Genomic DNA, 15,463 nt, shown 5'->3' on the forward strand with positions numbered 1-15,463 from the left:
GAAAAAAGCCAATCTCAGAAAATGATAAACTGTATAATTCCTTTTAAATAATGTTTTTGAAATAATAAAATTATATGTATGGAGATTAGTGGTTGCTGGGGGGTTAGAGATTGGGAAGGAAGCACCAGGAGGAGGTTGGTGTGGTGATCAAGGGGTGACAGGGGGGAACCCTGTGATGGTGGTTACATGAAGCCACACAAGTGATAAAATTGTATAGAACTACACACTCACACACACACACGCACACACCAAATCAGATAGTGTACTACATTACACAAGATGTCCTCACTGGGGGAAAGTGCTGGGTGAAAGGTACATGTGACTTTCTGTACATTTTTTTTTTTTTTTTTTTTTTTTTGGGCAATGACCTGTGAACCTCTTACAATTTCAAAATAAAGGTTTTTTTTGAATCAGCAATTTTCTTGTCCCAAAGAGGCCCAGACGGTAAGGCAGTAACATAAATTAATTTATAATTAATTAATTAATTAAATTAATTTATAAATAATTAATTATAATTAATGTTAATAATTAACATTAATCGAAGTGGCTGGAAATAGAGTGGGTGAGTGACGGCTCCTCCTTCTCCTATAGCTCCTGCCACTGTGGAGCTGTGTACCTGAAGTCTTCTGAGGGCTGTTGCTGTTTTGATAATATGCCAGAAACTGGAATTTTGAATAAAAATCTCATGACGTTGATTGACAACGGAGTCAAACTTTTTAGGACACTATTAAGCCAAACTAAAGACACGAGAGGGCTGGATTCAGTCTCATGATGAATGTGCAAACTCAGCTTTGGCTCAGAGGTTCAACTTTGCCCCGAGATGAACTGTCCACTGGATGAGCTGGTGATCTCAGTACGCAGCTCAGGCTCCTCTGTGGTCCGTCATGACAGATGAGAAAGGAAGTGTTCTGATTGGGCTGCTAAAGAAAATGGCCGAGGCCACACCAGTCACTGATACTCAGGGACTCAGAGGAGATTGGCTTGATGAGAGCTGAGACTGATGCCTCCGTTGTTGGAATCCCCCTGCAGGCTCTGGCCAGGACCCGCACACCCACTTCCTCAGCCCGGTGCCCGAGACATGGTCAGGTGCCTAGTCTGCATTTTCATGTGTTCATTTGTTCATCTTAGCTGTCTCAGTTCTTTTATTTTTTTATAGCTCAATGAGTTGTACGAAAACTGAGAAATAGAAACCAGGTTGCTATGCTAGAATTTTTCTGAGACAGACACAACGGCTGGGGAAAGTTTATCATATGAGCAGCACTCACAACCTCAGGGTTTACCTGAAGAGCTGAACGTGAGCCTTTGGCTAATGAGTGCAAATGAACAAAGGCAGGTGCTGATGAGATCATTATTCTGGTTTTGGTCCTTTCAAGGCTTTATCATCTCTTCCTAGCTAAAGGCCCAGAGTCTAGTCATCCCTTCTGCCCCAACTCCCAACCTGGATGGCTGACTCAGAAGAAGTAAAAAGGAGGATGGAGCTAACTGTATGTTCTTCACTACAAGCCATATCTGGGAGCCCATAACATCCCCCACTGTCCACTGGTCATGCTACCCTCTGCACTAATCAGGCTCCTTCTGTCTTCAATCTCTGGGAGACAGAGCTGACCCAACTCCTTCATGAAGGAAATGAGTAGAAAAATTTCAATTTTTAAAAATTAGGATTTTAATATAACTTAATTGAAAAAATCAATCTTAACATTTCATCTATGGCTCAACTACACATTCTCAAATTTAAATTATTAAAAGATTTATTTGCATAATTTCCATTTATGTTTTCCCCCCAGAAGTCTCCTCCTACAAGTCCAGAGAATGTTTTCTAATGTTCCTTTAAAAAAGAGTATTTATACAAGACAGCGGTGGAGCAAGGTGAGGGACATACATGAACCTGGGTGCTTGGGGCCTTGTTTTGGGAGGAACTTGAAATACAGTGACAAAGAGAAAAAAAAAGAGTATCTGTAGGTATTCCATAATTATAAATCACAAACGAGTCTTTTACTGCTCACCATTTTTTACCAAGCTTAACATAATATGCAGACTTTTAAAGGGTTGGTTCTTAGCCTGGAAAATTATGTTAATGAGATAAGAGCAATAATTTGAAGTAGCCACTAATTTCTTAAAGGGGAAATATGCAGAGACCCCGGGTTCTGTGCTTGTTTTCAACTAATTATCATGTATTTACTTTTCCATTAGTCCAATAATTTTTCTTTCAATTCAGAATTAAGTAATAAGACACTGAATTCTATAAAGGCCTGTTTAGCATAGCAGACACACCCCATCATTCTCTTGTCTTCTGATTTACAGCTCTTCAAATGCACACGCAAGAGGCTCTCTATATGCCCTTTTGTATTTACACTCCATCATGCAGTCACCTCGATAACTTATGCATTCTCCAAAGGACTACCTAGCAATTAACTCCAGTCTTCTCTAACTCACCATCTCATTATGCAAAGTGGATTTGAAACACAAACTTTATTAGCAACTTTCATTTCAAATTCCTTCTTACTTCCACCACCCTCGCTCTGCCTAGTAACGTCAGGATCTACGTGACCAAAAGACTATTGGAAAGCGGCAGTTAAAAAAAAATTGACATTGGACCAGCAGCCCATTTAGTAATTGTTCTTTGCACTATGGGGCTCTCCCATAAATCGAGATTGTCATATGTCAGCTGAAGCATGTGATGCAATTCTTTATAGAAATGGAAATGAATTCTCCTGGCCACATGACACAGCATTTTAACTGTGTTCAGGAGGAATGGGCAAATAAGAAAGCTATTATTTTTATTCTAAAGGTTAAAAAAGCAAACAAAGGGGCGCCTGGGTGGTTCAGTGGGTTAAAGCCGCTGCCTTCGGCTCAGGTCATGATCTCAGGATTCTGGGATCGAGCCCCACATGGGGCTCTCTGCTCAGCGGGGAGCCTGCTTCCTCCTCTCTCTCTCTGCCTACCTCTCTGCCTACTTGTGATCTCTGTCTGTCAAATAAATAAATAAAATCTTAAAAAAAAAAAAAAGCAAACAAATCCCAAACTCTTTGTTAAAAGGCAAGGAAATTCAAAGCATCACTTCTTTAGATGCTGGAAAATGGGGAGGACACCTTGCAGAGTTCTTGCACACACGTGAAGTGTATCAGCAGAAGAGCTGACACGTGGTCATTGGTTTAATGCCAAGGAACCCAGGTGGGCTGGTGACACCAAAGGAAAGGTGAAGATATGACAAGTGTATGAAACATGGAGGCATTCCATCAATGCAACTGACTTACCAACGTCAGGATCCACAGCTTGAACTCTGGTCAACAGAGCCTTGGTGGCTGTGTTCTCATAGACACAGGCATTGTAGTGGTCGGAAGAAAACACAGGTGGGTTATCATTCACGTCCTCCAGGATCAGGTGGATGTCGGACTGGCAGAACCTACCACCTCCGTCAGTGGCCCTGGCAATCAGGCTGTACATGGGGACCCTTTCCCGGTCCAAGAGAGCCAAGGTTTTTAACTCACCTGTGAAAATAAATGGCCTGGTTTTTCAAAAAACCCTCTTTCTTTGAAGAACAGAGAACCAAGTTTATAAAGAATCCCCAACACAGGAAGGAGCAATGACATTTGGACCAAGTGTCTCATACTTCGAAAGACAGAGCAAATTCAATGTTAAGCACCAAGGAAACATTTATGGGATTCTCGAGGCAACAACAAATCAACTGTGTGGCCTTTAAATTAATTAATCCCATTGTGAAACCTCTGGTATCAGGATTTCCTTCTTTTGGCTACCTTGGAAGGCTCCATGCCCCTGGAAACCTCTGAAGACATGCTCTGGGGACCAGCTACGCATGTCTCTAGATTTCTGCTCGATTTTCAGAAAAAGCATAGCGAATGGATGAGCATCCTTAGTTCTCCTATGGTCAGGCATGTCGATAATCTACAGACCCAGAAGGGGTTGGGTCTCTGCTTCCAGAGACTCAATATCTTTTTACTCCATCTTTTAGAGGAAAACAATCAAAGCAGAAGCTGGTTTTAGCAGAAAAAGGTCTGGAAGGAATTCTGTCGTGTCGGGGTAAACCTGACTTGCCGGGATATAGAAGGGCCTGTGGTTGTTGGGGGGAGGATTCTTGGTCGAGGAATATTTGCAGAGTGTGGAAGGGTAGGTAAGTCATGTCTGTACTTTATCCACTGGATCATCTGTGCTCGTGCTGGGCGTCAGTCCCTGTGGAGACTCGAGGTGGTTGTTTAAATTTCAACGGACAATGGCAACGAGCAGAGACAGACCCGAACAAACGCGATTTGGTGAAAAGTATGACTCCTGAAGTATAATTATTGTTAAATACAATTAATAGACCTTCTTCCAACCAAGCCATCTAGGCTTATAAAGCATTTCCTTCTGTGGCCTCCTTGCTGCAGCCTGTTCTCAAACACAGTTTGGACTATTTCCTTCTCCTGCTCAGAAACCTCCCGAAGTTTTTCAGGGGGGCCTTAGGGACCCTCCACGATTGGCCTGCAGTTCTTCCGCCCAACACCAGCCATTCCACAACTCTTCTTGCCAGGGACAATGTCACAAGCAGCCCTCCCGGGCTGTGCTGTGCTCTCTGTTCCTGCCGCCCCCACAGTCTGCAGGAACCTGCTTTTGTTTCTAGAATCCTGCCTTGGTTCAGATGCTAGCTCTTCTTTAAAACAGTTTCCTCTTCCCCCTGATGAGAATATTAGCTCCTTTTTCCTCTGTGCTCAGATATAACTCCCCTGATACCATTCTAGGATACTCATTTCATTCTGCCTATTATTATTATTATTATTATTACTGGCTTACTGGTTTGTCTGTCCCACTGGCTTATGATATCCCATGGACATGGCTGGTTTTGCAGCCTACCACAGATATCCCATCAAGTGCTTTTATATCTACTAGTTACTCAATGAATGTTAGTTATTTAATAAATAATTGCTAGGTCTATGTAGCCAAGCAGTATATTTCCGTATAGCTAAGTGCTTCCTTGTAGGACCCAGCTGACACGGGAGAGGAACAGGGAGAAGCCATCATCTTTGGAGACTCAATAGTTAGTTATTATTCATCAGGACCAAACACAACATTGGAAATATGCAAATTATTCAGTCTTTACACTTCATTTAAAAATTGCCATTGGATGAGCCATCCAGTATACAGCACTGAAATTACATACCTCCATTAAGAAATGTCTTTTCCATTAGCTCTGGCCCTCAATGTGGGCATCTGCCATTAACATACCCAACCTTTGACCTTATAAATTTTGCCTGAATATCAAGGCTAATCTGAGGGCTCATAGCTTTGGAGAAACTAGGCAGGAATATTTAACAAAAACCAGACAAGTGTATTAATAAGCATTGGGAAGGGACCCAAAAGGGATTTCAAGAGAGAAAAACTCTTCCTTCCTATGCACTGCTGTCTGGTTTGCAACTTATATTGTGATGTAACTCTATATTCTTCACAGAGCAGATGCCTAAGTCACAGATAGGAAAAACAGGAGAACCAAATAGACACATCTGATTACTTGATGCTAATAAATGCAAGGAAAGTCAGGACAAATTTTATAGGCCAAATACATCTTCAGACACCAAGTGTGACTAGCATTTTTTTAGGGTCCTAGAGAGCAAAGGCATCATATCAAAGTTCTTGTATGCTAACTACCCACTAGTGATGAGACCACATGAGAGTTCAACTTTTCTCACGGATTAGCAATAGCATTTCCCCAAGGAATACATTTCACCTTACCACTTTCTGGATCTAGAAAAAATTCATCATTTCCAGATCCATAGAGTGAGTATTGTATATCTCCATTGGACCCAATGTCGGCATCCTTGGCACTGACTTTCAGGATAATTTTATTTGACGGAATGTCTTCAGGAAATAATGCTGTATATGCAACCTGCCAAAGTAAAGAAAGGTAATGAAGTCATTAGTATTTGTGAGGCAATAGCCATCTTTCACATTATAAATGATTTCTTTAAAAATGCATTCATATAATTTAGCTCGGGCTATTTCTCCCTTCACTACAGAGCTATCTTACAATATATGATGAAATGCGATATGTCTTTTGCCCTGCCCCAGCCCCCGGCCAATCTCATTCATTCGACAAATACTGATTGAGTCCCTCCATGTGCTAGGTACGATTTAGATGCTAGGACTACAGGGGTGAAGAAAGCAGACAAAGGTCCCGCCACGTGTTGATCACGATCCCCTTTTCTGTTAAGCACCAGGGACTCTTTGGGACCCTTCCACTCTTTAAAGAGTGCCACGTCTGGCATTCGTATGATAGAGTCAATCTATTTGCAACAGTTTTCTAAGCTATAGACTACCAATATTGTCTCTTGGTCCACATAATCAGGCAAAGGTAAATTAACAGTGATTTAATTTCAGTAAGGAAGAAAATAAAATTTGCTACTGGTACCTTGCACTGGCTGTCATGTTTTGTATTGTGATGGACAAGCTATTTTGTGAGTTACCTGGAGACCTGGGTTCATTACCAACATTGCCACTAACCAGCTGTGCAAACTTACTAGAAAAAAAATTTCTGCTGTTGAGTGGTCCATTTTTCTTTTATAGAATCAGTGATTTAGACCTAAGTCCTTACTTATGTCATTAGGTCGCTTATGATTCCTTAAACACTATTTAATTTTAAGGCTTATGGTTTTGTTTTTTTTTTTGGGGGGGGGGGAGGGTGGGCAAAATTAGGTATCTGAACTTCCCACCTATGCCTTTTCCTACTCTCTGGCATCCAAATGGAGCTCACTAATTTAAGGAGAGAAGCGCAGAAAGGAGCCTGACCCTAAGGAGAAAAATGAAATGGGCTCTGATTTAATTTTAGAAGGACAGAGTAAAAAGCAGCAATATATACAAGACATTTGCGCATATCTCACCTGATCACACACTGGGCTGTTGTCATTCACATCACTGACGGTCACTTCCACCATGGCCTGGGTGACAAAAAGCCCATCGGTGGCAGTGATATTGAGGAAGTAAATGTCTTGTTCTTCTCTATCTAAAGGTCTCTTCACATAGACCTTCCATTCACTCTGCACCAGGCCCAGGGCAAACCTTCCTCGGGGGTTCCCTCCTACAGTGAAAAAAGCATTTTTGAAAATGTGCAATGAAAAGCTTTGATCTACGCCTCCACTGAGAGGCCCGTGTGGGGTCATCCAGCTGGTCTGCTGATTGTATCATTTACAAAACTGAAAAAAAAAAATGACAGTCACTTCCTTCTGATTCTCTTGCAACAAAGCACGATATTTATATGCTTCGCTTGTAAGGAACGTCAAACAGTAACTTTCCAAGAGAATAGAATGCACTAGAGAAGCTGGAGATGATCTCTTGTTTAGTCCCCCTGAAGGACAATCAAATTCAAACTGCAAACAATCAATCCTCTTCCCGGGATGATACAATTGTCTTTCCACTTTGTCTCAAGAGAGGATGTGATACACTATAGCTCTTGTTACCAAGACAATTTCATTAGCTGGTGATTATGCAATCAAGGGAAGGCAGTCAGTTCTATTAAGGAATCCTTTAATGAAAGCTCTCTCATACAGCTTCGTGCGTCTTACCAGCACAGGTGTTTGGGGGAAAAAAGTTTGCGCAACAGAGGAAGACCCATCAGTATTAAACAGCCCTAACCAGGGGTCACAGAACAAGCGGTTCAAAGATAAACGCTGCAATTAAATGAAATTTACCAGAGTGAAGCTGGTGATCGCAGAAGAAAAGGAGAAGAGATGCAATAGAACAGCTTTTTATGATATGAAACCACCAACAGTGGTCCCAGCAATATGACTTCCCCACAACATTATGTTACCTGGAGACAAAAAGCTGCATGGACAAGAGGGGAAGAGGAGAGAAGACAGCTGCTTTGACCTTCTAATGTTAAAGAGGCAAACAGTGTCACTCACATCATGGAGGAAGACTGGACAAGACAACTGGCAAGAAGCCCGAAAGCCAGTTAGATCATCACTATTTTCATTGGGCATTTAACAAGTATCTATCACCTGCTCTAGTCCAGGCACTGTTCTGGGCAGTACGGCTAAAGCGGCAGACAAAACTGACACAAATCCCCACTCCTGAGTTGGAGCGCACATTCTAGTTGGGGAAGACCGACCCTAAACAAATAAATAAGGAAGGCATACTGCTTCCTGGCTGAGCGGAGCCATCTCAGCTTCTCACAGTGAATCTTTCAAAAAGCAGAGGGCCAAGACTCGGGTCCTGCCAGAGGGACCGAGGGGGAAGTACAGGAAATTTAGTGCCCGGCTGCACTTCTCACTGCTCAGGTGTGGGGCGGTGTCAGTCCAGGGGCCTCCGCCGTGGGGGGACAGCTGTGGGATAAATGAACCATATTGGGGGTAGACAGTACAGAAATGATGAGGGCCGTACATTCCTCTAGGGCAGTGGCTCTCAGCTGGAAGACCCCCCACTGGGACATCTGTCAACATCTGGAGATATTTTTGAATGTCACAATAGCATCCCCCGGCGGATGGGGATGGGGCTAACTGGAGTCTCTTGGGCAGAGGCCGGAGACGCTGCCAGGCATCCATCCTACAATGCACAGAGCGGCCACCTACAACAGAGACTCATCCAGTCCCAAATGTCAATAGCGTTGAGGTTGAAAAACCGGCTCTGGCGAGGCTCAGGGTCCTCCCTGGGATATCACTTTCCTCCACCACTGGCTAGGATTCAATTATGCCTCAGTTGAACATTACTTTAGCATGCACAAATTTAACCTCTCTCTTAAATGCCTTCAGTGCAGGCCCACATCTTTTGTTAAATAAAACGATTAATGGTCCTTTGTTAAACTGCAGCAGCACAGCCAAGTTGTGTTACATCAAGAGCAAAAGTTAAATCTAATTAAAATCGGTTGGTGGTTGGCAGGGCTAATAGTAACAGTAGCTTTAAGCTACTCTGTTCTTATTACTTTGGTAGAGTTGATGGGAGGGTCCCTTTAAATCATCCATTGACTATTCAGAGACGAAGGATAAATAATTAAAGCTGAACATTCAGCAAGCCTTTCCAATAGGAAAGTATCCCTCGGAATCTCTAAAAAGCTTTTTGTCTGAAACTGAATGCCAATAAATGCAAGTGAGTCTTTGCTCACTTTTCTGCCCTTGCCACTACGGCTCCTGTCTTTTCTGCAGAAATATACATTTTAATGAAAAAAAGGGAAGGCATCAGATAATGCACAAAAGCAAACAGAGTTTAAACAAAAAGCACCGTCAGGAAAACAGTTCCAGGAAGAAACAGGAGAGGAGCAACGCGGAAGAGTGGCTCTCCCAAGCACTGACACATGCTCTCCCGTGGATCTTATTCTGCAGTGATTAATTAACTTTCCCACTAACATACTTAAGCAGATTCTGTGTCCTGAGGGCATTCTAATTAATTCATTTTTCACTTTGAATAATGCAGTTTTTCTAAAGGGAAGCCACCTGACTACAAGTATTGATGGATTCTTTAAAATCTTTTGGCACTTTGCTTATGTTCTGCCTTTGAATGTCACAACATCAAAATACTAGCTTTAAAACCCTTCAATTGTTTTTAGAAAGACTACTCCTGTCCCGCCAACCTTCCCACTTGCAGTTTCAAGCCAGTCACCCCCAGGAAGCTACCCCTGATGAGTGACACCGACATGAAATCCTCTCCCCCTCAGCAACAGTGACATTTTTTTGGTCCGCTCTGGGTGACTTCCTTGATCTAGTTTGGCTTTTCCACTGAACTGCTACTTAATATCAGGAAAGACAAAAAAGGGATCCAAGAAAACTGAGTTATCAGGAGAAATACCCTTTGATTTAGAGTTATAACTTAAGATTTTTAGTAAAAGGTCAAACCACGCCCTTTAATTGGTACAGGTATGTACGTGTGCAGGCATAGGAATTTTCAGCACTGGGAGAAACTTGTAAGTCAAGCTTACTGGGATCAGCTAGTTATTTATTTATTTTAGAATTTTTTTTCAAGATTTTATTTGTTTATTTGAGAGAGCATGGTGGGGGGGGGGGGGTGCAGAGGAAGAGGGAGAAGCAGATTCCCACTGAGCAGGGAGCCTGATGCGGGGCTCCATCCCAAGACCCTGAGATCATGACCTGAGCTGAAGACAGTTGGTTAACCAACTGAGCCACCCAGGACCCCCAGCTATTTATTTTTCTTACCAAAACAAGAAGTAGGATTAGAGTTAAAAATACAGGCGCCCCACCCCAAAGCTGTTATTTTCATTTCTTCAGTTGAGATAATTGGCTGGACTCCTTCCTTCCTTCCTTTCACACACACACACACACACACACACACACACAGATAGGGAGAGAAGAGCACAAGCAGGGGGCATGGCTGGCAAAGGCAAAGAAGAAGCGGGCTCCCCAGTAAGCAGGGAGCCCAATGCGGGGCTCCATCCCAGGACCCTGGATTATGACCTGAGCAGAAGGCAGCCACCTAACTGACTGAGCCACCTAGGCGCCCTGGCTGGACTCCTTTTTAAATGATACAACAGCTCAAGGACTGGGTACCAATCTGGGTAATGTGTCATAGGTGAAGGAACGAACTCCAAACTAAGGCTCAATCAGCAACAACCAACAACTGAAAAACCCTGCCCACTCGGAGGGCAGCCCCAGAAAAGTTTTATTACTCTCAACCCCCATCTCATCTCCCTTCTTCTCTCCGACTCTCACCTCCTGCCACTTCCCACATTTCTTGGGAGAGCAGAGTACACAGATGAAGGCCAAGTGTGGCTGACTTACCCGTAATATGGTAGCTCACTTGGCGATTAATGTCGGAAGTGTCTCTGTCCCAAGTGCTGAGGACAGCTACCACCTCGCCAGGAGGGTCACTCTCCTTCACATTCCCTCGGTACACCTCGTGGGCAAAGACTGGAGCATTGTCATTTATATCCGTCACCCTGACAGAGACCAAAGCCATGGAGGAAAGAGAGAAGGCCTCTCCGAGGTCAGAGGCCACCACAGAGAAGGTGAAGGTGGGATCTGTCTCGTGATCCAGGTCCTTCAAGGTACTGATCCAGCCTGTATTGCTGTCAATGTTGAAGGCTTCCATGACCTTTTCAGGCTGGGAATCCGAGTGCAGGGAGTAAGTGACCTGCCCGTTGGCTCCCCAGTCCGTGTCGATGGCTCTCACCTGGGTGAGTCTGGTGCCCACAGGCATCCCTTCCATTATGATCGTCTCGTAGCTGGAAGTTTCAAAGACTGGCTTGTTGTCATTCAAGTCCAGTACCTTGATATCTACATCCACAGTAAACACAATGTCTACCTTGTCCAGGGGTATGGTGGCTGCTACTTTAAAGTGGAATACTGGGCTGACTTCATGATCGAGGCGTTTGTCAACCTTGATCGTGCCTGTTTCCTGCTCTATGATGAAGACACCCCCTTTGTTATTTTCTGGCCGTTCCCCATTGACTGTGCTGAACCTGACATTCTGACTGGGCAAAATCCTCAGGGTGTCCACCGTGCTCCCAATGGCTGTATCTTCTGAAACAGTGAAAGAATACTGAGACTGGGTGAAAGAAGGCAAGGATGTTTCAGGGGGCAGGACATGAATATAGACAGGGATAAGGGAGTGCTTTACTGGAATGCCCCCGTCTACTGCTTTGACAAAGAATGACAGCACTGTGCTTTTCAGCTGGTTAAAATTGCCCTTAGTGACCATCCAGCCATTGTCAGGATCGATTTCTAGGAGGTCAGCCACCGAGACCGAGGCCTCACTATATAGAGAATAAGTAATCCTTGAATTTGCTCCATCATCTGGATCCATGGCTTGAACTTGAGTGACCAAGTGGCCTCTTCCAACGTCTGCCCTGACACTGGCTCTGTATTCCAACGTCATGAACTGGGGAGCATTGTCATTCTCATCCACAACGATCACTCTCACGGTGCAAAAGGTCGTCCTCCCTCCGCCATCGAGGGCCCTCAAAAAAATACTAATGTCTCCCTCCAGAGGGTTTTCCCGGTCAAGCCTTTCTGTTGTGATGACTTGTCCATTGCTGTCTATGAGGAATCGATCCTTGGCAAAGTCGTTGATGATGGCATAGCTGATCTGCCCATATGGCCCAGGATCCCCATCTGTGGCTCGAACATGAATGACCTTTGTCCCAGCGGCTGCATTCTCTCTCACCTCAGCTACGTAGGTGCTTTGGGAAAAGGTAGGGCTATACAGGTTAGCCCCGAGTACCCTGATGTGCACCTGTGCAGTGCTAGTGAACAACCCATCAGAGACTGACACATTGAGACTGTACAGGGGCTCCATCCGCTGCTTCCGGTGGTTGGACAGGGTGATGATGCCACTCTTGCTGTCCATCAGAAAGCTGGTCCGGTCATTCCCAGATAAAATGCTATATTCCAAGCGGTCAAAATCAGAGCTGTCCGCATCAGAGGCTTGAACGCAGGTTACAAAATGGCCCCGGGGGGCTAATTCACTCACATATGATTCGTAAATGAGCTGATTAAAAACGGGAGGGTTGTCATTTATGTCCGAGATATAGATATGAACCAAGACCTCGTTGCTTAGTGATGGGAAGCCGTTATCTGTGGCTCTGACTTTCAAAATGCAGTGTTGCACTGACTCATGGTCCAGCATCCGCGCTGTCAGGATCAAGCCACTTGCGCTGTCTATGTGAAAATAATCTGTGCTGTTGTAAGTATCCTGGACGATCTGGTAATGTACCAATTTATTGTTTTCTGAGTCTGCATCAGTAGAGACAACTTGCAAAACAGGTGTCCCAATGAGAGAGGATTCTGATAATGTTGCATTGTATGTGGGTTGATCGAAAATAGGGGGGTTGTCATTTACATCATTAACCAGTAAGTCAACAGTGACTTCAGCCCTGGCACCAGTAAGAGCATCACTGGCTCTTACTGTCAACTTGTAAACAGAGGTGATTTCATAATCCAAAGGGCTAACCACTTTCAGGACTCCAGTGTCAAAATCAATGTTAAACTGTTTATAAAGATCCCCATCAATAATGATGTATATGATGCCTTGGCCTTCTGGACTGGTGGCATTGATGCTTAGAATGGGGGTATCCATTCTAATGTCTTCATTGACCGATGCTGTATAAAAGGGCTTATCAAACACGGGCATCGCTTTGTTGACAATTGTGATTGGAAGTTCTACAGAGGTGGATAAAGAGGGTTTTCCACCATCTTTGGCTAGGATGGTGACTTCATACTCAATGTTGGACAAGTCAGAGTTGAATGCTTCTTTTAAAATAATGTTCCCTGAATTAGGGTTAATCTCAAAGTGGCCATAGTCATCCTGTAGTACATAGTTTACTTCTCCATTTGCACCTTTATCTTTGTCAATGGCTGTCACCTGGTAAATTAGAGTCCCGGGCTCAGCATCAACTTGCACAGCAGCATAGTAAGGGAGACCCACAAAGACTGGAGAATTGTCATTGATGTCTTCAATGTTAACCCTGACCACCACTCTAGCCACACGCAGATGGTCCAGCTCTCGGCTGGCTTCCACCACCAGCTCGTATAACTCTTGTTCTTCACGGTCAAAGGGGACTCCAGTGGTCTGAATGACCCCTGAGGTAGATTTTATCTTGAACTTATTTCCTGGGTTTAAGATGCTGTATTTTAACGGCTCATTAAGGCGATTTCCAATGGCATTGACAATAGCAACTTTGGTTATGTTAGTGTTGTTCTCTGAAATTGAGGTCGAGTAAAAGCTTTGTGTAAAGTGGAGGCCGCTATCCATGGCTTCTTTAACCAGAATGGTGACCATGGATGTACTGTAGAACTTTCCATCAGACACTTTAGCTATCAACATGTAGTGATCTTTGGAGAGGCTGTTGTTTTTTATGGTGAGCACTCCACTATTTGAGTCAATCAAGAAATGATCCAAGCTACCTTCCGTTAGGCTATATGTCAGTTCCGGGGGCACCTCGGAGTCAGGATCCGTGGCACTAACTTTCAGAACCTCCACTCCAACGTAGGTGGGTAGAAGTAAGACAGTCTCAAACACAGCCTGGGTGAAAACAGGTGGGTTATCATTCACATCCATTACCTCTATGTTGACTTCAACAGGACTCTCTGCCGTCAACTGGGGGCTGCCACTATCTCTCACGTGGACATGGAAATGGAAATGGGCAATAGTTTCATGGTCCAGGTTGGCAATTGTTCTGATTGCACCTGTACTGGAGTCTACTGTAAAGAACTTCTTGGCTGTGGACTCCACAATCTGATACACCAGCAGAGCATTCCGGTTGCTGTCGGCATCAGTGGCTCGAATCACCAGCGGGCTATTATCCGAGCTCCTGACAATGCTATTGACTGGGGCAGCTTCACTCAGACTGCCTGAATATTGAGAAAAGAGAAAAACTGGGGCATTATCATTTTCATCAACGATCTGAATATTGACTGTGGCATTGGAAGCCATGCCTGCCATGTTAGTGGCCTGAACGATGAGCTGGTAGGAGGAAGTACGCTCGTAATCCAGTGCCTTCCGGGTGGTGATGACTCCAGAATATGGATTTATGGTAAAGATCCCATCAACGTTTCCATCTTTGACTTCATAAATGAGGGTAGATTGACTGATGGCAGCGATTAGAATGACTGATGTTCCAATATCAACATTTTCATTTACTTCTGCTTGGTAGTCTTTGTGAGTGAACTTGGGGTGAGAATTATCAGACATGGTAACAGAAATGCGCACAATTGCAGTGGCGGACATTGGCGGGGAACCCTGGTCTGTGACTTTGACCGACAGGACAAACTGACCCGTTGTTGTCATGTCTGGTTCTTTGGAAACGGTGATGATGCCCAGGACTGGTTCGATCTTAAATGTGTTCCCAGTGTTCCCTAAAATACAGAGATAAATGGAAAAATAAGTCACACATCATGTTTTGAAGATTAATTTTTCATCTAAAGGATACTTCGCAGCAACATAGCAAGTCGAAAGCAATTATTTGTATTCGTTCCATCTCATTCTGAAATAGAATGAAAGCCTTCTCTTTTAGGGGTATTCAAAAGCAACTGAAGTGAGTTTTTTTAGTAAAATTGTGTATTTCAGGTCAGTATCCTCTTAATCCATGTTAACAACACCACCACCACAAGATTGTGTACGATGCCACCGTTCAAAATGGATTTTTGCCTAAACCAGTGCCATAGTCTATGTTCCATGTTATGAGAAAGACATTTGTAGGAGCTGTTTCAGAACATTATACCACAGATTATCCCAAAGGTGGGCTTTGCTACATTTCACCCTATCAAAACCAACTTCACTCCAAACACAACTTTGGTGAGGGGTGGTCTTTTGTTCGGGTCTGAAGGACTCTTCCCAATCTATTTGCTCTGTAAGTTGTCAGAATATTTTCTGCCACCCTTCTGTTGTTCACCCCCTCAGACCCCAAAGGACACACGTGCATGCACACACTTAAAACTAGACGTAAAAATTATAAGGCCCTTCCTCCAATCTGTAACTGTCCCATTCGCTAAGTACGGAGAGGTTTCTGGTGACGTAGTGAACTGCCGATCATCTA

At 43.9% G+C, this 15,463-nt stretch overlaps 1 protein-coding gene across 1 annotated transcript in view; it reads right to left on the bottom strand.

Moving 5' to 3' along the window:
• Positions 1-15,463, bottom strand: part of LOC111154480 (FAT atypical cadherin 3) — a 507,157-nt gene that overhangs the window by 72,930 nt on the left and 418,764 nt on the right. The window contains exons 9-12 of the mRNA XM_022514093.1: positions 10,710-14,783; positions 6,867-7,063; positions 5,722-5,875; positions 3,255-3,488 (exon numbers count right to left, since the gene is read on the bottom strand). Coding sequence (XP_022369801.1) covers positions 3,255-3,488; positions 5,722-5,875; positions 6,867-7,063; positions 10,710-14,783 — 4,659 coding nt within the window. The remainder of the gene's footprint in view (positions 1-3,254; positions 3,489-5,721; positions 5,876-6,866; positions 7,064-10,709; positions 14,784-15,463) is intronic.

The sequence above is a fragment of the Enhydra lutris genome, unplaced genomic scaffold (genome assembly GCF_002288905.1).
Source record: "Enhydra lutris kenyoni isolate GAN:26980312 unplaced genomic scaffold, ASM228890v2 scaffoldscaffold37, whole genome shotgun sequence".
Taxonomy (NCBI): Eukaryota; Metazoa; Chordata; class Mammalia; order Carnivora; family Mustelidae; genus Enhydra; species Enhydra lutris.